The sequence below is a fragment of the Dermacentor silvarum genome, chromosome 7 (genome assembly GCF_013339745.2).
Source record: "Dermacentor silvarum isolate Dsil-2018 chromosome 7, BIME_Dsil_1.4, whole genome shotgun sequence".
Lineage (NCBI taxonomy): Eukaryota > Metazoa > Arthropoda > Arachnida > Ixodida > Ixodidae > Dermacentor > Dermacentor silvarum.
Genome location: NC_051160.1, coordinates 43599701 through 43623458, shown reverse-complemented (window position 1 = coordinate 43623458; position 23758 = coordinate 43599701). Strand labels below are relative to the sequence as shown.

At 47.8% G+C, this 23758-nt stretch overlaps 1 protein-coding gene across 1 annotated transcript in view; it reads left to right on the top strand.

Moving 5' to 3' along the window:
* Positions 1-23758, top strand: part of LOC119458823 (uncharacterized) — a 123879-nt gene that overhangs the window by 78597 nt on the left and 21524 nt on the right. Inside the window, exons 2-3 of the mRNA XM_037720684.2 lie at positions 15872-16014; positions 19287-19392. Of these exons, the coding sequence (XP_037576612.1) occupies positions 15872-16014; positions 19287-19392 (249 nt within the window). The remainder of the gene's footprint in view (positions 1-15871; positions 16015-19286; positions 19393-23758) is intronic.

The following is a 23758-nucleotide window of genomic DNA, read 5'->3' as shown; positions in this document are numbered from 1 at the left end:
TTATACCACGTGATTTGTTGCAGTGATTCATGGCTGACACCTTGACACACTATCGACGCAGCGTTTGGCATACAATCGTAAGGTCACACACGAGAAAGATTCACCCATGCGACCCGGTTTCTCGACTCGCAAATACTAAGGACACGCGTTAGACTAGCGATACATAAGCGGTTCATATGCCTATATACCACGCGATTCTTGAATACGTATTAGTGGCTTGGGTACAGCTACATATTCCATTCTGTCGGGCCCGCTAATAAAAAATCACGAAGATTACAGCGCTTACCAATGGTACACCGTTTTTAGACCGATACACCTGACGTTTCGAGATGTAAATATTGCTGACAGGTATATGCGAGTACATGACGTGAGTTCACGCTGCTCCGTCAGGTGGCGCTTATGAATTTGTGCGGTCTGCATCTATGGCACAGAAGAACGTACGCCACCTGTAGCGCGACTCTGTCCCCAAAATAAGATATCGTCTGCACGCATCTGCGGCCAACATCGCGTTTTCTGAGTCGTAGCAGACGACGCGTCCCGCATGTACTGTCGATGCTCGCTGCGTGCTCGACGTCAAGTTCGGACAGCCGGGAGCGCTGGGTCGTTTGCACGTTCACGACGGCCGTTCGGTTTCGCGATCTTATCGGCGTAATGTCGTTCCCTTCCCAGCCCCCTGTTGTTTCTTTCTGTTGCCTTTCTTTCTTTCTTTCTTTCTTTCTTTCTTTCTTTCTTCTTTCTTTCTTTCTTTCTTTCTTTCTTTCTTTCTTGTCCGCGTTGTTTCGTCTGCAGTGCATACGTTGCTCGCGTGGTGGCGCTGCGAGCGATAAGTGGCGATGCATGCAGTGTAAACGTTCGATGGACATATTTTTCCTCGCCGCTTGCGGGAGTAGATGCGGCGTCCCCTTATTATGACCGGTGTGTATGCCGACCCGCTAACCCAGTTCGGGCTGCCCCGCGAGTCGTGCATTCCGTTTTGCGAGTCCTCGGGCACACGCGTTCGAAACTGATGCGTTGCGCCGCGGCGTTCGTGACGTTGTTGCTTTGCCACGCGTCTCGGTGCTGTTCGTGGACCGTGTATGTGAGGTATGCGTGAAGTGCGTTTGTGGCGTGTGTTACATACGTTGGGTGTGTGTACAAGTATGCGAAGCAGCCGAATCGCTAGCCTGTCTCTCTTGCACGCGGTTTACGAGTGTGCTCGTAGGTTGAAAATAGCCGCATTTTGTTTCGGCACGCTACACAAACGGTGGTTTGCACGTGAGCGCTAGAGGATGAATGGGCTGTCTGCGGAATTTGGCGTACGGACTGAGCCAAGGGCGTGGCACGCAATGGAGCGACTGTGTGATACGGATAGACAGATTTGAGATTTGGGCGGGTAAGATTCTCCCGTTCCTGCGGCGCAATAAAGAAGTTATATACGAAGGAATCTTGGACAAGGGAACTATATATGCAGCTGACAGCAGCGAGTGCATTTTTCTCATTAACAGGTTTGCAGATATCGCTATTTGAATACGCAGTAAGCGATGCTTTTCGAAACACGCGCAAATTCTTTCTTCTAACACGTGTACTACAACAGCGCGACGTTGAAACAGGCGAACTGTGGTTGATGGCGCCGGTACCTTTATACACACCTAAGTGGTGCAATGATTTAGCTTTAGCCAGTACTTGCAGCTAGAGTTTCAGCAAAGATAGCCACGCATTAGCTGTGTTTCCTTTAGCTGTGCGCAGGTTATCCTAAAAAACGAAAAAAAAAAATACATGGGGGCAAAAACCAGCCGCTTATTGCCTACAATGGTCAACTGCCCTCGGATTTTATCCGATAGGCTGTACACAGACGCCTTCTGCAGGGTATGTGGCAGTTTTTGTCGTGCACTGGAGGTGCACTATAAGTCAATAGCCGCACACTATAACTGGCTTATACGTCGGTTTATATCGCTGTAGTTACGACACAGTTACATTGTGCGCATCGATGACAGCCTGATTATGAGGTTGGCTGTGTATGGGTGTACCTCGTGCAAGCTTAAACAGTTGATTTTAGTGCGCGGTCAAGGTTCACGGGTGAGTTTGTTTACAAATCACCCGCACGAAAAGTATACAAACGAGAGGAGATCATATTTTGACGCGCGTACGTTACACGCTCTCTTTCGAGGAAGACCGAGGGGTAGACGACCGCTTTCGCGAAGCACCTCACTAAATCAAGAAGTGGTGATCCGTGAAGAAACGAAGTGCAAGTTAACATTGGCATCGTTTCACCCCCAACTTTCTCAGCAGCTGCAGTTTATTCCTCTTAGAATTCAAATGAAATACCTCAACACGGTCTTGAGTTCGTTAAGAAATGAGTAGGACTCGCGATCCTGTCGATTACTTTCACGGAGAATGAAACAGTCCCCAAAGTATATCGGAAAACGCCACGTCACTGTACGAGCCGGCGAGTGTCCGTGCTGTCCCATAAAAGAAATAATAAGGCAAACACTTCATTCAGTGTCAGGACATGCCAAGGTCCTCGGACGACAGCCGGATCTCGTTGACTCCGATAGAAAGAGAACAAAATCGAGCAGGGAGAGGTCGCACAAGTCCGGCGCTGCTACTCAAACAGCAAAAACGAAAGACGCCTCCAGGCTGGCCGGCTGGCTGCCGCCGCCGCTCCGGCAGGAGGGCCTCCATCCAAGCCAAGCCTCTATCTAGCCAAGCCGCTCCCGAGTTGTCGCGGGGCGCCTTCAGGTAGCCGCGGCGGCTACCTACGCATGCCTCGTTTAAAGCGATCGAACTGGTGCGTCCCCCCCCCCCCCCCCCCCTCACTCCCCGCTTGTTTCTGCGTCCACTGACGGCACTCCCAATGCAAGAAGAGCAGAGGAAAAAAACAAAAACAAAGACAGAACCCGCCGCCTCCGGAACGCAGGGAGTCCGTCGGGGCAAGCCCACGAAGAGATGCGTGCGAGGCTTTAAGAACAACGCCAACAGCTCTTGCAACAGCCTGGCAAGTGACTTCGCCCTCTCCCTCCCCCCCCCCCCCTCCAACCCCGCTCCCATCCGAAGAAGGACGCCTTTTCGCAGGGCTCCTTACAACAGGTCGCATCGCGAGAGGTGTGGCATGCATTCCCCGCGTCTCTTTTCCTCTGGCTTCTACCGCGACGGCCGTGGTGCTTCTGCAGCCCGTCCTGGTAGCCCTAACCTTCGCTTTGCTCCTCCGCCTCGTCTTTCCGGTCCTGTGTACAGAAAGCTACCCTTCCTCTCCTTCCCTCTCTCGGTGCTCTCACTCTCCTTTGAGCGCGCTTTCTTTATATAACCGCGTAGAACACTCGCTCCAGACCCGTTCCTTCTTAGTGATGGCAGGAGGAGAAAGGCGGAGGAGGATGGCAATCTGCGACCAGGGGTTGAGTTCGAAGGCTTTCTGAGCAGCCGCCGACACGGCCTGACTCTTCAGCTCACTTCCAGCAGCAATGACGTTGCGTTTTCTTTTCTTTTTGTCACCTACTGTCGTTCTCAGCGGCCGCCATTGCCGGCGGCCTAATAGAAGGCGACGTTGCAGTCGTACGCTGCTGCTGCTGCGCCGGCGATGGCGACCTCTGGCTCTTCTCAACGGCAGTTTCGAGTCGCACGATTTTTTTGATGTCCGAAGCGGCTTTCCCACAGCCTCCGCTTTGGCACCCTCTCGCCAAACGCATTGGCCGAGAACGACGGCTGTTGTTTCGGTTAGTTCATCCGCGAAGATTGGCCCGTTCTGTTCTGGCCTTCTTTCTTCTTGTTTCCGAGCTATGTAGCCCATCGCCGTCCGCTTCGGCCCTTTTGTTTAAAGCACCTGTTCTTTCCTGCCGGTTCCCCGGCCAGTCTGCCGGGCCTGCCTGCCAATGTTGCTGACCCCGTAGATTGGATGGACGAGGAGGAAGGAAGCGGACCACTCTCCTCATCGACGCGGCTTCGAGAGAGAACGTCTACGAGATGCGGCATGATGCTCGAGCGAGGAGGTGGCGGCGGTTTGGGGGGGGGGGGGGGAAAGGGCGAGCGAACGAGATTCGAAAGCAAAGAGACAGGAAAGCTTCCTCTCCGCGCTTCTGCTGCGGCCCTGCCCTCTAAAGAACTATGGATGGGTATACTAAAGAGGAAGGGGAGGGGATCACATGGAGGGGCTGAAGCGTACTACGGGGGGGAGGGGGGTAACGGCCGGCGGGGTGGGGTTTGCGGGGGGGGGGAGGGGGTCGCAGCCAAAAATCCGGTAGCTACGAGTCCTCAAGGACGTGCACCGCCAAATTAAAGTAGCGCGATCATCTCGCGTCGGCCAGCACGCGAAGGAGGAGAAGAGAGCTGAAGGAACACGCAAGTACGCGAGCCTCGTGGTGTAAGAGAAAGAAGACGAAGGGAAAAAAAACGATGAACCATGGAGAAAGGAAGTGCAGCAGGTGAAGAAGAAGTTAGTAGTATAGTAGCGAGGGGGGAGGGCTCACGGTCGAGGCTTTTCGGGCGCATGAGACTGGCCTGGCTCGCTGGAGGGCGCCGCTGTTGGGCCCGTCGATGACGTTCTCTCTCTCTCTCTCTCTCGACTCATGGTGCCCTGACTCTGCACTACTGGGCTTGCTCGTTTGCTTTCGGGTTTCTCGCACGCTTCCCGAGTTTGTTCTGTGTTTCTCCTTTTGGTCTTGTTTACTATGCTGCGCGCTCTCTGTTGAACGGTTCTGTGCTTTCTCTTTCTCGAGGCTTCACTACTGGGGGGGAAGCAACGCTATTTTGTTTTGTTGTCCTTGGGGCTCCACCTCATTCTATTTTTCTCTTCTTTCCGCCATCTAGCGCGACCTTCTCTTCTTGCACAGTCTCAGCCGTGTCTCCTCAGCGGTTGATCGGTTCTGTGTTTGGCTCGGCGTCTGATTTGGCCGGCAAAAGATTGCAGACGCTCTCGAGCGATTTCTTTCATCTTTTTTTTTTTGCATCCCTCTTGGTTTCGCCACAAGCACTCTCGCGTTCCCGTCGACTTCTTGGTCGTCTCCCACTAAACCGACAGAACCGAAACAAAAGCAGCCACGGTTCACGTGAAAGAAAAAATAAAATGAAATAAAGCAAAACGATGGAAACCGGTCGGTCGTCGCCTTCTTCGCCTCATCACCGCCTATTGAGCTTTCAGACACGTCGTGCGTCATGGGAAAAGGCTTGGATTGTTCGTCTTCGTCGTCTTCTCCGTCGTCGTACCATGCTTGCGCGTCTCCTCGCGTGCATGCGGCAATTCGGGTGACTTCGCCGGGCTTCATCCGCGATGACGTCGATGATGATGGTTCGGTGGAACCGACGTCGGTTGCCTTATTACGTTCCGAAAGGCGCCTGATTGAAAGGCGGGTGTCTCGGCGTTCCACCCCCCCCCCCCCCCCTCCCCGCCCGCCCGCCCGAACGCGAGGGGGCGCTGTGATGTGTGGTGTGTCTCTCTAGGGTGCTCAGAGAACGGTTGGGCAAGAAATGCGCCCGGTCAAAGAATTGGTGTCAGAGATAATGGAAGTCGTGGCTGCTGCAAAATACTTCAGAGAGAGTGGGCAGTGGGTGATCAACGGCGGCAATTTTTTAGGGATGGGGCGACAGCTCAAAAAGGTCCATCTTGTGATGTGTGCCACACCAATTTAGGCTTACGAAAGAACCCGGTTGAACACCGCCCCCTTTGTGGGCACATTTTAATTTATTTGCTGTGGCGCTTGGGCGATGAATGTAGGCCCTGGTAAACTGCTCACTTGTTAGAGAGTTGAATTAGTTTCCGAAGCTAGTCTTTCTGAAAGACCTCGTAGATTCGGATGGGAAAGTTGTTGCAACGACATTTGCATCTGAGTAACAGTGAAGCATATGCATTTGGAACCAAGGGATCCGCAGATTTCCCGTCCTAGTTCACCTGTGAAACTTGAATATACCTTAGGTGTGCTTTCTTGAGACCCTGTGCGTCGCCAGAAAAGCGTTCGTCATTTTGAGATGGCCAAGGTAAAGACGCCGGTTCTCCTCCGTATTCATGCGAAACGATACCAAATTCATTGTTTTCCGGGGCTTTCGAGCCCTGAATTCAGGCGCCAGGGGCTAGCTTTTCTGTGTCCACTGCCACGTGGGCGCGCAACAACGAGATACGCAAGTGTCCACCTGTATAGAGTGAACGTCACGCTTACGCCGGCCGAACGGCAGCCATTCACTTACCTCCAATGTGAGACAGGCCAGTTTTGATGGCACATTGACAGGTGCTGTTCGAGAGCTACGATGAATGCTGCTTCACGTTGTTACGAGGTGTTGCGAAAGGTGACTCGAGCGATAATCTTTTCGCTCTCGCCGTGAGTTTTTGTTCCAAGGGTGACGGGTTGTTGATGAGATTGTTGCACGTTGTTTCGAACATCAATTCACGAGCATTAGAGCGTATATACAGCGGGAAAATGCGCGAGCATCTCGCCTTGCATTGTGATTCAGCTTTATCGCAGACAATGCCTTCTTGCATCGAACGCGTGCGACTTTGTTCGCTGGTGAAATTGGCAGGTGTTGCGCTTTTGAGCCGGCGTTTGGAAAGACGCTTGTGTGGATCTTGTGCTGAGGGTGATACCGAGCACGTCACGACGTTGTCAAGCTTTCGCGGCGTTTGCTTCGCCTGTGCTGGACGATTGCGTGACGTGCTTTCAAGAGCCCATGTGTGGCGGGTGGCATAATTCAGCTCGATATGGGGAGTGCTGCATTCTAGAGCAGTAATCTGGTACACTTTCTTCGTGCGCCCATTGGCATGAAGCAGCAAAAGTGGGTGGATTTGTCAAAAGAAAGTTGGAACACGTGCACACAGTTGGACAGCCTAATGTCTTTAGGATGTCACGTGATCCTATACAAGTTTCGTACATGTAGCAGACGTGTTGCAAAAGGCGTATGTACCCCGGGATTTTAGTGGAAACACTTATTAAAACCTGTCTTCGGTCCTACCAACTACTTTACTCGAAGAGGGGAACATTACTTGCGCGACAAATTGCAGCGTGATGTTAGGTAATGAACGAATTTTCATCGACGAACGTTTGCGTTTTTCCTGCGCTTGCATTGCCTGCGCTTGCATCCCATAGCGGTCTGAGCAAAATGAATGCTCAACCTTCTCGGCCCAACTGTCCACCTTGCTACTTTTCCAATGGGGGGGTATTGGGCATTGTTTATTTCAGACTGACCATTATATATATATATATATATATATATATATATATATATATATATTGAATGTTGCCTAGTGGCATGTTGCAAATAGTGTTCTTTGAGCTGGATGACTCGGAAACTATGAAATTACTTGCACGTGAAATCGAAATGCATAATTGGTTCGTTTACAAAGTGTTACTAAGTATTTAGCTAATTGCTTTACGGTACATATTGACATTTCCGAATCATAGCTGGCGAGTTCGCAAGGCGTGTACACTTGGAAAGAATCCCGAGGACGACACCAGTTTCGAGATATTCATCCTCAAAGTGTGCGACGAAATGCATTGGCGTTTCAGTTAGTTTTGTGCTTCAATGCATAAAAAAAAAAATGTGTGTTGGAAAAAGTAATTGGGACAACGGTTCAGTTTTGCGGCAAGTTTGATGGCGCTTATCTCAAAACTGGCGCTGTAGCGTCAAAATTCCTTCCAAGTGGGTGTGCATTGAGAGCTCACTGGCTTCGATTTGTTAATCGGAACAAGCGTCCTAAACTACTTGGTTAGAAAGTTCATTAGTAAGATTTTGTTATTAGGACAATTTGACATTTTTTGTTTCTTGCGCAAGCAATCGCTGCCTCTTCGAGTAAGCCAGCTCAACGACTAGATTAGTTCCCGCGTGCCACAGACAATTTTTTCAGTATTCCGTTACATCCCCCTCAAAAAAAAAACAAAGAAAACTCCCTGAACGCGACCTAAATGTAAAAGAACACGTCGCGACGCATTTGTCTGCACACTGCAAGGCCTGCATGCAAGAATCACTGTATGTGATTTAATCGAAGCGTACTATATACACGAAAGAAATACTGTAGCTGTATAAGTGATTCTTCTCGCTTCTGTTATATCAATCGGAGACGAGATTGAATCGACCACGGGTTGTCTCAAGTATTGCGATTAGTCTGCGCATGGGTGTACTTGTCTATTTACTCGGGGAGAGGTATATAAGGAAGACAGGGATGTTAACCAGTCAAGAGTCCGGTTGGCTACCCTACGCCGGGGGAGAAGGTGAAGAGACAGAAGGGAGAGAGAGAGAGAGGAGGTATAGAGACACCAACTATATAGGCCGAGAAGCAGCTCTCTCGAACGTCGGTATGTTTCGCCAAGAGCGTGCAAAATACAGTCGAATCCGGATACATCGAATCTGAAGGGGTCACAAAAAAAAAGTTCGATATATACAGGTAATTCGAAATATATACAGAAATTTTAGAGGGGATCTTACTGCTGTTTCATATACACATATCGCTCTCACGCGTCATCTCGCGCATATAGCAGCTTCGCCGCCATCGCCTCTTGAACAGCCCCGAGCCGCGAAAGTTTCCCGAAGCTCCCACTGGTCGTCGTAATGAAGACGCAGTCTCTCTTCTCTCCCTCCCCCTTCAGTTCTGTAGCACGCAACTGCGCTCGGCATGTGCTACGCGTGACTGACCCTTTGGCGAGGTGCGGATGTAGTCCGCGGTGGATATTCGTCATGGTCGCGCCCGGCGGGGCGAACGAACGACGTGGTCAGGAAACCCTTCGCCGCGGCGGCTCTCGTGGATATGTGACGTTGCGCCGCCGTGCACGAGGTCGCGGACTCGATTCCCGATACTGGGACGTGGACATCGATTTCTGTTAATTAATTGCGATGACGGCTATTAATTATTCGAGAACTATTCGAAAAGCATTCGATGCGATTCGCTTCGCCTCTAGCACTATTCGATTCGTATTCGGTCTCAAAAATCACTATTGGCACCCCTCTATAGTATTGCGCTTTAGGTGGAGGTTACAGAAGCTCCGAACTACACCGTGGTCATCATAGTTCCCACGTGCAACTTCGGGACGGGAATAGTTTCAACATAACCACTGACCCACTTCCTGCAAGCATCTTGGCCCCCGCACTTCGCCACTTGTGTATATATGTGGATGTGAGATCGATGGTGCAAAGTGGCAAGGATGATTACAGTTGAAATCACGGCCGCTCGATCCTGTCGTGGTTTAATCATTCGCTTACCGCTCTCGCCTCCGGCGATTCAACCACTCGTTCGTCCAACACTTGCTGTTGTCCATTCGTTTCATTCATCGGTGGGTCAAGACATCGTTCTACTATCACTGCCTGCGTCGTCTTGTTTACGGTACTGTTTAATGATCTGCTGGCTGCCTTGTTGGCTGCTCCGTTAATTGAGCCCGCGCTTACTGGGTTGTTTTTCTGGCCGGAAATTTGGCACTGGCACATAGTTTTCTTCAGAAATATTGCTAGTGGGAAGTCTGCCGCTGCGATCGCTGGTGTGTATACCGTGCATTGGACGATGGTTACACCTCGATTCTTCAGATTTTCCTGCTTCTGGCTTAGACGTCGTAAATTATGCCACAACGACGTCCGAAGCCATAAAGCACGGATACGAGACGAATCCGTGTACTGTCCGTCATGCAGTGCTTGCTACACAGACCGACGATCGCAGCGCCAGTGTTCCTGCTAGTGAAATTTTGAAGGAAACTATATGGGGGTGACAACGAGGCCTCTGAGATCGCAGCGGTGCGACGGCACAGTGTCGGAGGCCTCGTAGTCGCCCATATAGTTTCCTTCAAAATTTCACTAGCAGGAACTCTGGCGCTGCGATTTCGGAGGCCACGGTATATATATTGCTACCGTGGCCTCAGAGATTGCGCCGTCGCACTTCTGCGATCTCGGAAGCCTCGTTGTCGCTACGTATTTTCCTTCAAAATCGGTTGCGCGCGCGCGCGCCGACCCAACCAACGAGTTAATGGTACAGTTCTTCGCCGTCGTCCTCATCGTCGCGCGCTGCGAAAAAAAAAAAAAAAAAAATCTAGGGCGAACGAAGCCGGTGCGAAAACTGAGCGGACGAGCTCGTGCACCCACACGCTCGTTCGTTCACTCGCCGCACACTGGCGCATGCCTTTTTTTTTGCTTCTCTTTTTTTTTCTTTTTCATTTCTTTTACCGCGCGAGACTCGCTCCTCATCCCCAGCCTTCACCCTTTAACCCATTGAGCACGCCTGACCCGGCGGGCGGCTTGCCAAGCGGGCTTTGGCACGATCGGCCCGGCTGTACGTACGATGCTTAAAGAGAAAAGTAAGATATGGAGAGAATAATCACCAAGTCGGCGGGCCGAGGTGGCGGAGAAGTTGGAGAAGGAAAGAAGGAGGGAGGGAGGCAGAATCTGCGGTGCCGATGGAGCGCAACGGCCTGCTCGAAGAAGCTCGCTCCTGCCGTATAGTATAGACGGTGAAGGAGCATCGGTTGATTTTAGCCATTTTTTTTTCTTTCTTTTCGCGATCGGGCGCCTTCTTATTCTTTTTTCTTTTTTCGTCGCGTTAGGTCGTTTTTCTTTCTCTCTCTCTCTCTGCCTGGGTAGCGAAAATGAAGCAAAATATATTCCGCGCCGTTGACCGACCCTCTTTGAGGTCGTCGTCATCAGACGTTCGAAAGGCCGTGGCAATCCGGGCGATCGTTCTTAATGCAATTGGACGCTTAGCGGCTCCGTGAGGGAGATGAAGAAAAAAAAAATGGCTAAGGGAATAGGAAGCGCGATTAAACGAGGTATATATATACCTCGCCGTCTGGCCATAGAAACTTGCCAACGAGCTCCGCATGTATGTACCTGCGTTTAAAGGGAAGCGGAAGGCATATATTATGTTAATCGGCATTAGGAACTTACGCTTTTGCAATAGCAATATGGCCGTGCACTTGCCGGCCGCAGAAAGGACATGCGGACACGAGGCGGGCACGTACAGTGACGCCGCTGTGAAGTTCTCGCAAATTCTCGCAGTGACGTCACAGATCCTGAAAGCATTTATACTCGTGCCTAGCGAATTGTTCATCTGGTAAATAAAGGACTACGTTGCGCTTCATTCGAGTCAAACTCAACTCAAACTAGCGCGTTTCGGTCACTCACGTCTGGGTCAAGATGACCCACATACGAAAAAAAAAAGGAAAGTACTTTCAAACGCGTGACGTCAAACTAGCTTACCTAAACGGTTCGTGCGGAAAACGGCATTCTCACCGTGATGGCTGCATGTCATTGGATACGCTCGGAGTGATTCCTTCTTTCTCATTTTTAACAGCGGAGCTGTTTAAGCCGGCCGTTATTCCGTAAGTCGTCCACAAGAAATGTGGGCCGATCCTGGCGGTAGTGCAGAAAGGATCCAAGCGCAATTGCACATATTCCTGTGAACTAGCGAAGTTGAGCCTGGATAAGTCTAGCTAAGCATGGTTGGGACTACTTAAGCTTATGCAGTCATCGATAGCCAATCAATAGCTAATCGATAATCGATCAATACTCAATAAATTCCGGAAAATGCTGGGGATGACTTGGTAGTGCTTAGCCTAACCCAAAAGCCAGTCTAGATAGGTGCCCATCAGCTCGGCTGTCTCTTTAAAATTGCGCCTCCAGTGCAAGTTACGCTAGTATTCTTGCAATGAGGTTCAGTATGTTTGCCTTATAAACAAATGAGATACGGTATGTTTCATCACGCAGCGATCACAGCCATATCAACCAGGCACAAACAGTGCAGTTCCTTGCCACTTCTGCAGTATGCTTTCTCTAGCTGTCAGCTACGTCCATCTTTCTCTCGTTAAATGTTGTTTGGAGGGTGTATAATTCTCGGCGCTGACGCTACAGGGATGCCCGAGGAATTTTGACACAGCCACGACATAAATTAAAGGATGGCGAGTGTAGTATGTTTTGTGGAACCATGGTAGACTTGATTATATTGAATCATATATATAATATCTAGTTCAATTTGCCTACTGTACATTTACATGTATCTTCTATGTACAACGCGTACACCTATAGTTGTACATCTTTTTTGCGAAGAAAACATATCGCCTTCGTTTTATTTTATGTCTCCACAATTACAGCTCGTGTATGTCGACGGGTTTGGCCAGGTGTATAAGTACCAAGACTGGTGCGTTGCTCGTGGGGGCTATTATTATTATTATTATTATTATTATTATTATTATTATTATTATTATTATTATTATTATTATTATTATTATTATTAATAATATTATTCGATGTGTGTAATGAATACTTGCAGATGTGTAAATTCATGAAAGAACACCAGCAGACGGGAAGAAATTATCTGTACTCGTCATGTATATTCGTTATAAAATCATAAGTTACTGGAAAGCCGGCGACGAAAGTTGTCGTTTATAATATAAAAAAAAACATATATAAAATTAAATCAAGAGGTTAACGTGTATGGCAAATGACTCTAGGTTCTTGCAAACGTATTATTTTCAGTTCTTTTTTTTTCTACTTCCGCCAATGGAGAGTGAATCATATGAAAACTATTTCGGCAGACAAATTCATCGCACGTCATCTCTTCCTTTACTTTCAACTCTCGCCCTCCCCGTGCTCTGGCTGGTGTTCGTTCGCTGGTGCGTTAGTGTTTTTGTGTCGTGCGTCCCCTTTCCACGAAAACCGGGGGCGAGCCTGGCACCGCGTAACAGCGGTCACGTGTTCGCGAGAACTTTCCGCACGACTGATCTCCTTCGCCGCGATGGTAAAAAAAATAAATAGGAGACACGAGTAAGACGAACGCTAAGCCACGCATACCAGATGTCGACGTTACCGTCTCCCCACCTATAGACTCGTCGGGCAGCCGATGATCGTTCGTGGAAGTCGGACGCGATGACACTTGTCAGGCCCACCCGAAAGAAAGGAAGCAAGTAAGGAAACAAGTAAGGGAACAAGTAAGGAAGCGAGAAGTTAAGCGAGAAGTTAAGCGAGAAGTTAAGCGAGAAGTTAAGCGAGAAGTTAAGCGAGAAGTTAAGCGAGAAGTTAAGCGAGAAGTTAAGCGAAAAGTCAAGCAAGCAAGGAAGTAAGCAAGAACGAATACAAAAAAGATAAACGATAGATGCTTGTAAACAGATATAGATAGGTATTGGTAGCATATCTAGAGAGTTGTAGATTAACTGTGAATAGGTGGATAGATAGCTCATATCTCGGTTATAGACAGGTATAAATAGATAAACAGAAACACCTGGAGAAAAGTGTAGTAGCGATCCGTTGCTTATTTTATTTCATTTGATCTCCTTGTAGGGAGTGGTTCGTATTAATTTACCCACTGAGGAGGATTGGTCACGAATTGGGTGATATTAGGAAATTACATTGGCTAACGAAAACTCCGCAAAACAGGGAAAACAGCAATACGATTAGAAAGAAGCAGATTCGGAAGAGGAAGCTGCAGAATAAACAATATAAGGCAATGATCCATTCATCTGGTTGAAATTTATTAAGTATTAACTTATTCATTTATTAATTAGCCAGTTGTTCCTACAAATATCAGTGCTATAAAGCCTCCCAATTCTTGGGCCCATTCCCCCGCTTCGGTTAAGCGCCGTGTCTTGAAGGCGCATCGTCATCGTCATCAACAGAAGCCGGAGAAACACGGCAAAGAAACAGCAGGAACAGACGAAGCAGAAGTAACAGAAGCAGAGCAAACGCGATAAACAGACAGAAGAATCTGAAGCAGAAGAACGAAGCAGAAGAAACAGAAACAGAAGCAGAAGAAGCAGACGACGAATGCAGAAGACGAAGCAGAAGACGAAGCAGAAGTGAAAAAACAGAAACATACTCAAGAATAATGGCTGCCGAATAGTATATAGCTGCTGCCGATGGCACGTGGACGGTGGAACTCGTCTGACGGGTTCGCCGTCGCCTCAGCTCTCACTCCTCTTGCATGCCTGCTCGTTTTCAGTCTCGGCCGAGCCACCGGGCGCACGTGCGAGAGAGCGTGCTTGTGTGTTCGTATTTCTTCGTTCCGCACGGATTGCGTCGAACGGGCCAATTAACGACTGCGTGCTTATTTTTTTCTTCTTCTCCTTACTTCACGTGCAGCGATGCGAGAGCAGCGTCGGTGTGGAGATTAGTGAGCAAGGTGAGGTAAACGTGTAGTTAGGCTAAATGGGCGGTAGACTGTGGTGCTCGAAGTTTGATATCAAAATAAAAGTTCGCACCTATGGGTCGTTCGTTCATGGCGCTTCAGGGATTTCTCGGAAATGCGCTTATGTGAGAGACGTTTTGTCGGTGGCTGGTACTGACGTGCGATGAGGAAGGACTGCACGCATTTACTTTTTGGCGGAAATAGCTAAGGGTGCGAAAGTTTCAAAAACATTGTCTTCCATATACGGAAGTTGGGAACATCTTTGCAGATATTCTCATGGCCAGTGGTGGTTGTCTGTCTGACGGATTGATCCGAATTGGAGTTCGTGGAGCTCGAGCCAGTCATGAATGCCGATCACTTCACAACTCTGCGTCTAGTTAATACCACCACCCCACTTTTGTGGAAAGCGTTCATTTGTCTCAGTAACTGCGAATGCAAGAAAAACTTTGACTTCTCGGGAGACGAGAGTGCTGCCCTCGTGAGAGACGCACGGGTTTGCGTCTCCCAAACATCTTCTCACATATAAAACGAACTTGCTTCTTTCTGCACAGTGACACAATTTCTACAAAAATGTATTTAAATCACGAGCTATATTCTCGTTCGCTAATGTTCACCTTCATGTGTCTCCCTTCCTTAAGCATCTATTGTCCTACATTACGTCTTATCTCACCCAAAGGGTTCATTTTGCCTGAGTATTGGTGTGCGATAATGCAGAATACACAGTGCAAAAAAAAAAACACATTAAGATGCTATATTGCACTAGTTGTTTGCATCACATGCTTTAAAACAGCCCAAAAGGCACATGCCAGTGAGCCCATGACATCATTATCTCTGTCATATGCTCACTCATTCATGTATTTTGCCGTGTATTCTAGCATGAAAAGGCAAGACAAGTCACGAGATATTCGATGTACACTGCGCAAATACACATGTCAAGACAAGCATCATCGGATTGGGATACTTAGGTTCTATGTACAGCGTTTTGTCTTATCGAACTTAAAAAAAAGAGCAAGAGACATGGACCAGCGAGCAGGTGACACAAGTGCTTGTGTCGTCTGCTCACTGGTCCATGTCTTTTGCTCTGTTTTCAAGTTCGATAAGACAAAACGCTGTGCTCTGTTCTCGCATCAATTATGCACGATCAGCACGCTCCATGAGAAACTGTATACCTTATTCTTTGGTTGGTCTCTTGCAAACACGACGAGTTCCTATAGCATTTGTATACATTTGCCAGCTTTTCAGTGGTCGCTTAAGACACTGCAGGCAGTCTTTTCCTCCTCTCTATTCGTTAAGGCGGCATAACTTGACGCGACCCACCTGGGTGAGTCATCAGTTTATCCCCCAGGAGATCGTACCGACCGGTTTGTCTCCGGGGTGACCCATGTAAAGCTGTCTCCATGGCAACTGTAGATAGAGGCGTCTAGGCCTTGAGGGCACACTTGCACAGCGTGGTATCTGAATTGAGTCGTCAATATATTACGTACAAGGTGTTTCACTTGGAAATAGATGTATTCTTTATCCCGTTTTGCTAACGAAAGATGGCAGTGCGTCGAAATTGCAAAACCAAGTTGTGTAGTTATGGAGGGAAAGGAAGACGTCACTGCAGAATCGTTTTTTTTTTTCGCTGGGTTCAATGATTCCTTCTTTTTTTGTATTTTGTATAGAGAATGATGCTCAATATGTAAAACATTGCACATTCTCGGATGCATACTATACAACGTGTGCGATGTGCACGCCGCCCGTTGCTTTTCATAGCCACCTCGTCGTATGTAGCGTGTTCGGTATTAAGCCTAACAGCACACTCTTCATTTTGTTGTTTTGCAGGCAAACTGCTCATCCAGAAGACGGCGGTGACGCACAACTCGGCGTCGCTGCAGTGGAGGATGCGACAGTACCCGACCCCGTACCCTGGTGTATTCTACACACCGCGCTACGTCGGGTCTGACACGCGGTGGACGAACGCTGAGGTGGGTGAATCGCTTTTCGATACGACGTAGTTTGTGGTTATCAGGGACGTGTTCCAATTCTGGCTTGTCCTAAAGCGAGTCTAAGACAGCGGAAATAGTTTGAAGCGCAAATACACAGACACAAAAGAGCACATGAGACACAGACGAGCGCAAACTACCGACAAGGTTTATTGACCACCACACGTGTTTATACTATGTTCACCATTACCGCTGCACATGCGCACAGTGCCTTCTAAGAAAGGACGGCTCGTTATCGGACAGATGTACAGAAGGTGTGCTGATACAGGCTGAGCCTAATGAAGATATCTTTCCAGCTTCTATTATCTCACGGGTGGGCCTATGGTCACTTCTGCTGGCAACAGCACACTTTTCAAAAAGAGGTCTACATTGACAGGAACTGCAGTGCATCGCCAACCATCACGTGCCGTTTTCTTTACGTTTAGTGCGTGTTCTTTCAAACGTTCATTCAAACATCTCCCCATCTGCCCTATGTATTGCTTGCCACATGTTAGCGGGATATTGCAGACTACATTAGTAGTACAGTGAACAAAAGGATCTTTGTGCTGCCTATTGCAGCCTCTTTGATTACGGACGTACCTCTGATTGCAGAATTTAATGAGCTTTTGTGGTGCCGAAAACACATTTACTTTTGAGCGGCCTGCAATCTTTTTGATATTATGTGACAGCCCATGAATATAAGGGATGACAGCCACTTTCTGATGCGTGTTGTGGGATGAAACCTGTGATCGATTAATCTCCATGCGCAATCTTCGGAGCAAAGATTCTACAACAGAACACTGCACATGCAACGGGTATCCAGCTTGTAACAATCGCTTCACCTGGTAGCGAAGACTTGATTGCATCTGATGCGAACACTATTTCTTAACTGCATTCAAGAAATATTAACTGCATTCAAAAAATATTTTTTTGAATGCAGTTAAGAAATCGAGTTCGCATCAGATGCAATCAAGTCTTCGCTACCAGGTGGAGCGATTGTTACAAGCTGGATACCCGTTGCATGTGCAGTGTTCTGTTGCAGAATCTTTGCTCCGAAGATTGCGCATGGAGATTAATCGATCACAGGTTTCATCCCCCAACACGCATCAGAAAGTGGCCGCAAACAGGAATACGCTTACGGACGACTAACGTTTCGGCAGTATTAATCGTCTCTGTTGAAATTAAACGACACCAGATGACGCTGTTATCGCTGCTGCTCGTGTCTACGTCTTCACGGCATTCCGTAAATGGGCACACGTTTACGGAGAAGCTAAATATCTATAATAAATTATTCTAGATTGGTAGGCTAACCACCCGGGAATTTCAAGTTTGGTTTTATGCCTAGAGAAGTATTTGCTGCGGAGTGAATCCAAACTCAGGCGGCCACACAATCCTTCCTGACTTCAAATCGCCCACGGTCAAAACTGCGTTCTTCAGCAGCTGCGCCTGCAATCTCAGAGGTGATGCTCAGCGGGTGGTTGCCGCTTACTCTGACAAAAACGCAAAGAGGGCGCCACTCTCCTGTGAACGAACTAAGCTCGGAATAAAGTTTTTCAGGGCTTTTATTTCGTGGTTTCCGACGATTTCGTAGAATTATAAGGGCTGAGCGATACTCGTGCGTGCTTTTACCTTTGTTTCTTAGTGCCGGCGTCGATCAGGTCCTGGATTTGTGGCATTTTCCCCCCGTTTGTTTCGGACGAAGGGGAATGCGCCTCACGTGAAAGCTGGCGCACTAGGGAATGCGACGCGCTTCTGTCGCATTCATGTTAGCGCGTCTTACGTTTATGCACCACAAAGGTCGCAAGTATAATGTCATGTAATGTTTATGACTACACCGTTCGCAAGCCTTACCGAAATTCAAACAGCAGCTCATGTGAATGCACGTGAGACAACGACGAAGTGCTGTCAGGAGGACGAAGGCGACATTTGATGTTTGTCGAGTTCGGGAAGACTAGTAGGAATAATTACTAGTTGGTCTAGCTTGTTGGGCTAGTTGTTGTAATTGTTGGGCTATAATTGGGCTAGACAAAGCGTTTGTCCTTGTCTTCCCCTCCTGTGTGCGTTGTCATTTGGTTGCGCTAATTTTCCTTCATCAGCAAGAATGGTAATTAAGGAGAGGTGCGTGGATGGAAAAGTTTGACGTTAAAAACAATGGTAAGAGTTCACTATTATTCGCCAGGCAAAGAAAGCTTCTATTTAAAGGGACACTAAGGCCACAAATATTTTGAGCTGTATTAGTAAATAATCGCCCCTCTACAATGTCAAAAGGAGTCCTTTCTTGAGGAGGCTGGGCAATCCAGATTATGCAAGAAGAAAAGATTGGTGGCGACGCCGCCTTCAATCTGCCCCCCCCCCCCCTCCCCCGTTAGGTCATGTATTTCAGCAGCGTCTCCTCGGCCCTGTGTAATTTCTTGCACTGGTAAAGCTGTCATTCCAAAGAAACGAAATACTGAATTCAGCACGTTTCCAGAACGTTTTTTTTCTAAGCCATAACGCTCCAAATGCGAAAAAGTACTTTGAAGATCGTGAGGTCACAATGATGTACCAGCGCTAGCACTTTGGCGCGAAATCCAAAATATGAAACTCACTATTTTTTTCTCTTCTAATAATCAACCCATTAGAGAGAAATTCAAGAAAATAGAGTTTTGACAGAATACTTTGTCTAAACTGATGTATCGTTTTTCTTTAGTGTGCCTTAAAATAATAATAATAATAAAAAAACACGAAAGCGGGTTTTGGCTCGTGGCGGAACTTAGCACTCTTCTTTTAAAGTGAAGCCTTTGTGAACCCTCCCGGATTTTCCTGACCGTGGCTGCTCAGTGCTGCTGCTGCTGCTGTCTTACCGAATAGCTCAAACTTAAAAACAAACGAAACGCAATAACGTGCCCGATGGTTTGATCGAACTGCGGTCCTTCAGCGCAACAGCAACCCGATGCTCAAACTATGAGCTACAGTCGCACTTGCATACTGTTACCGTGCCAACGCCAACTATATCTCCTGGGTATTATCGTCGCGTGTGTCACGTGGCGTAGCACAGGGGCGCGAGAGCGCGCGAGTTTCGTTTACGTCAAAGACTCAATAATGAAATGAACTGATTTAGAGAACTTGATTGACAGCTTCAAGAAAGCTTCGCTTCGCATAGATTCCAAGATGTACGTTGGTGCCTCACAATTTTATTATATGCATGCTACGTGCTCGTTTATTTAGAACAAAACATACAGGTTGTCTATAGACACGTCTTTCTCCTCCCCCTTTGTGCATGTCGAAAATCGCAGCCCAACGACCATTCGGTGACGCTGAAGAACCTCAGGCCGAACACGGAATACGTCGTCAGGATCATGCAGGACGGAACGCAAGAAATGATCGTCGTCCGGACAAAGGGTGAGTAGATGATTCGTTTATACAATGCTCGTGTGGACTGATTAGTTTAACACTGGCAAAATTCCGGAGCTGGCGAGGGGAAACGAAGTCTATACGCAGAATAGGGAGAGTCAGTGAGCCAGTGACAAACACGTGAGGCTACTGTTTTGGTTGAAATTCATATTTTTGTGCATCTTTGATCACGAGAAGGGCAGATATAACACTATATTCATAGATATTAGGTAGATGTTGCTATACAGATTTAGTTGATGGATTAGATGGATATTGGTAGTAGACAGGTATATAAATATAGAATGGGTGTATTGATAGACAGGGAGATTAATCAAAGGTAGTTCTGGTTGGTTAGTGAGTTAACCGAAGGAAATTTGCAGGCACATGGGATAAAGTACACAGGACAGGAGTAGCTAGAGGTTCATATTAAGGAATGCAGTAGCCAGAGCGCCGAGCAGGGTGGTTGTGAATAAAAGGGTTAAAAGACGTTTCGGCTTCTACTGAATCCGTGTGGATTCCGAAAGGTCCTTAACGTTTTTTTTTTAAATCACACCACTTCGGTTGCCATTCGGTTCCCTTTCTTGTTCGTGTTTTCTTTCATTTGAACTTACTGGCCAACAGTAATAACCGAGATGACTGATTATCGATTTCATTCAACTTAAAGAGGGAGTCAGCCGAAGCAGGGCGTTGGTGGCTTGATGTTGCTGGGAGAGGCGTTCGTCGATTAGTAGGCGTTATATAGTATGACGATAAGGTTGTTTTGTTTTCCTATCCTGCGGACGGAGAAGGTAAGCAAGAGTAAATGAGATGAAGAGATAATAAAGGACGAGTCTTAACTCTCAGCTTTTTCTCTTCGCCGCCCATGGCCCAGGCAGCTGGCATGGCAAGATTAGTTTCGTCAATCCTATAACTGACCGATTGAATACACGAGTCGTCACTCCATATATATGGTGAAGCGTTGCAAAGTGTCCGTGGGGGTTTCGTGTTACGTGGTTTCACGCGTCCTACGCGAACCTTCTTAAAGCAAGCAGGAAACGATTTCGTGAAGCGCCGTGTGAGAGTGCGAACCTTTTTCAAAGTCTTGAGTTTAGTTCCGCACTCCGTAGCACAGCGTTACATCCGTGCGAAACTGTGGGGGGAATGCATGCGCCCGTACCGCGTCCGTATATACATCGCTGTGAAAACGCGTTGTGCCGACTCTCAAGCGACGAGGCTTCTCTCCTTGTTGGCGCCCATACGCCGAACTCGTATATCTATCACCCCATGCTAGAAAAAGGGCGGGTAGCAACACAGCCTTGTTCTCGACGGGGCCCGACATAGCGCTGAACGCTCATAACGCCATCGCCCCTCGTATATTCGTCCAGCACCTGTCGCTAGCGCGTTGCTTCGGCAGCCTGGATGTATCGAAGCGCCCCCTCGCATGTACCGGAGAATGTGGCGCCCTCTAGTCAGCAGCGCGAACGCGTTCCGTAGGGCCAAACGCGAAAGCAAAAACGATACAGAAAGTCGCCCTGGGCCTTGCCAAGTGTACTGCGGTGGCTTCAGAAGGCGACGCGAGGAGGACCCGCATTCAAGAACAAACATGCATACATACAAACACCCGTTTAGAGCTGCAGAAACAAGAATCGAATCGAAACTGCCACGCTGCTGGAGAGAAGCGTCGAGAGGCCCATCTGAAGCGGCGAGGAGGAGAGAAAGTGGAGTAAGAAGGAGGGAGGGTGGACTGTTGGCATGTCGGCGAGGTCGTCTGTCCCTTTGTCTTTTGACTGTTCGCGAAGGGCCGCCGCGGAATGGTCTTCAAACACGCGTTCTCGGCGGCGTTTATAGTCTGCCGCCGCTGTAACTGCCTCCTTGCGCTGTTTAGGTTTTGGCGTGATGCGTTCGCTCCCTTTCCTGCTTCATCGCCATCTTAGTTCTCTTCCCCACCTTTGGGACGCCACTTTCTTTGCCAGTGGAGTTCTCTGATCGTCGGTGCTTTCGTCCGACATTCTTCGGTGATGGGTATGAATATGGCTTTTACGGCGCAGTAGATACAGCTTAGAATAGACGCGCGTCTTTCGACGTTTTGGTCTTCCAACCGCGCCGACACGCCGTTCTGCTAGCTAGAGTTAACTACTGTTACCCTACTGTACCCTACTAGATGCAGAAAGTTTTCGTCTTATAGGCAACGGCTAAGCGAATTTCGTCTAACAAACAACGGCTAAACAAACAAAATGTGAAAGCTTGGATGTCACTTGTATTGGATAACAGTTGTGTGAGATTTTGCCGATGTGATGGGGTGACTGTACTAAATAAGCACACTGTGTATCCTTTGCTGATGTCCGTGGTTACACTTGGCGACAATGCAAGTTTGCTTGCGACTTGTGTTATAGTGTGTTTAATGTGCGTTGTTGTTTTAATATCGTTTCCTTGTTTCTTTCTTTCCTTATTACTGTTTGCAACTTTGGCATAACCGGCCCTAAAGAGTCCTACCTTCTAATTTTTTTTCCTGCTAGAAAAAGTTTTTTTTTTTCAAAAACGATAAATGTCGCAACTCAAAGAAAGCCTCATAATATTAACGACCAAACAACAAACGCCAAAAAAACAAAACAAAACAAAGAAAGCAATTAAAAGCTTCGAGTTTACAAACTATGTAGCTCTCCAAAGGGACAATACTTGACACTACGCTAAGACATAACGCGTAGTCACTTATGACGTCATATTGCGTCAGTTGAGCAGTATGTTAAGTTTTTTTACCCAAGATAAAAATCTCTATAAAGCTTCTATGGTGGTTCGTTGACGCCCGAAAAATTTAATGGCAGAAACCATCAAAGCTGATTGCCAATGTCAGCAATAGCTTTGTGTGATCTGTTACATATCCACATGCCATCCGTGAATCACGAAACATTATGGGCACATCAGAAGACACGCCAAGTGGGAATCTCGCTGCCAACCTTAACGCGAAATTCTACCACGACATAGTCTATCGCTGTATTATGTTGTTTCAATCACGTAATCCCAGTTGAGAAACGCCCCCGCTAATCCAACTTCGTTTCAATGGCTATGCATCAAGCGGCTGCGCTCGGTGCGAAGGTTCCTGTTGCGGATGGGGCGCTAACCATTTAATATAGTTAACGCTACGCACCCCTTTTCACGTTATTTACCTGCCATTGGCGAAGAATGGACACGTACCAATATCGCACACGCAGTGCAGAAGTTGTCTGTTCGGGCGCACACCAAGTGGCCGACGTCGCCTGCTCGGCAAGACAGTAGCCAATATATATCGTCTGCCCCAAGTTGACTCTCATACTATAAACGACCATAAATGTACAAACCGCTAAGTAGGGGAAAGAGCCAAAGAAAACTATCGATTGAAACATAGGTATTGGTTGTTTGAGACCTTGGAGGTAATACCATTCGCTTTGAATCTCGGAATGTTCATGACACTACCGAACGATTCCTTTAACATTACACATTGTAGTAGGGATAAGTAACTTGGAGAAAAAAAAAAGAATGGCGCGTGTTCTGTTTCGGAACTTAACGCAACACCTCGGACTTTCATCACGGCGGCATAGATTTTGTGCGCTGCTCTTTGAAAAGAATGCCGTCACAATTTAAGAACGGTGCGGCGGTATCGTAAACGTGTCAGCCTGTTTTCAGCCCGTTCAGAAACGAAATGTTGTGAGAAAAGGACAGGCCGCGCCGAACACAGATCAATCCCTTTTTCGCCATGGCTCGGCCAAAGAAAGGTCGCGTCACGTCCACTGTTGACGCGAAGAGTACAAAAAAAAAAAAAAAGTGCTCGAGAAAGGAGACTCGATTGAGGGTTCCCGATAGCTCGTAAAAACACCGCTCCGCATATTTTGTTTCTCTTTTTTCGGCACTGAGCCGCTTTCAATGGAGAGCCGGCGAAACTGCGGCACAGAAGAAAGCCTTTCTAAGAACTCCTTTCGCGCGAAGGTCACAAGGTGTGTCAGGTTACCTCCAAGCGCTCTTCTTAATTTTTATTTCTCTGTCTCAACTGGCTGGTGCAGGGAGGTGGTAAAAGGAATAGGGAGAGGGAAATAAAGAAAGAAAGAAGGAATGGAAGAGAGAGACTAGATGAAGAAAAGGCAGAGAAATCGAATGAATTAAGGAAATGAGGACTCGGAAAGAAGGAATCAAAAAGCGTGCAGGTTAATAAAGGAAACGAAAATGTTGAAAGACGGAAGTAAGGAGTGAGGGAAAGAAAGAATGAAGGAATTAAACAAATAACGAAGGAAAGAGAGTGAAAGAAGAAAACGAAGAAAGTACCACAAGGGGAGTAGAAAAGGCAGTGAATCAAAGGGAGCACGGGTGAATCAAGAGAGAGAGAGGCTAATTGAGTGAAGGCAAGCCGGGCAGAATGAGAAAGAGG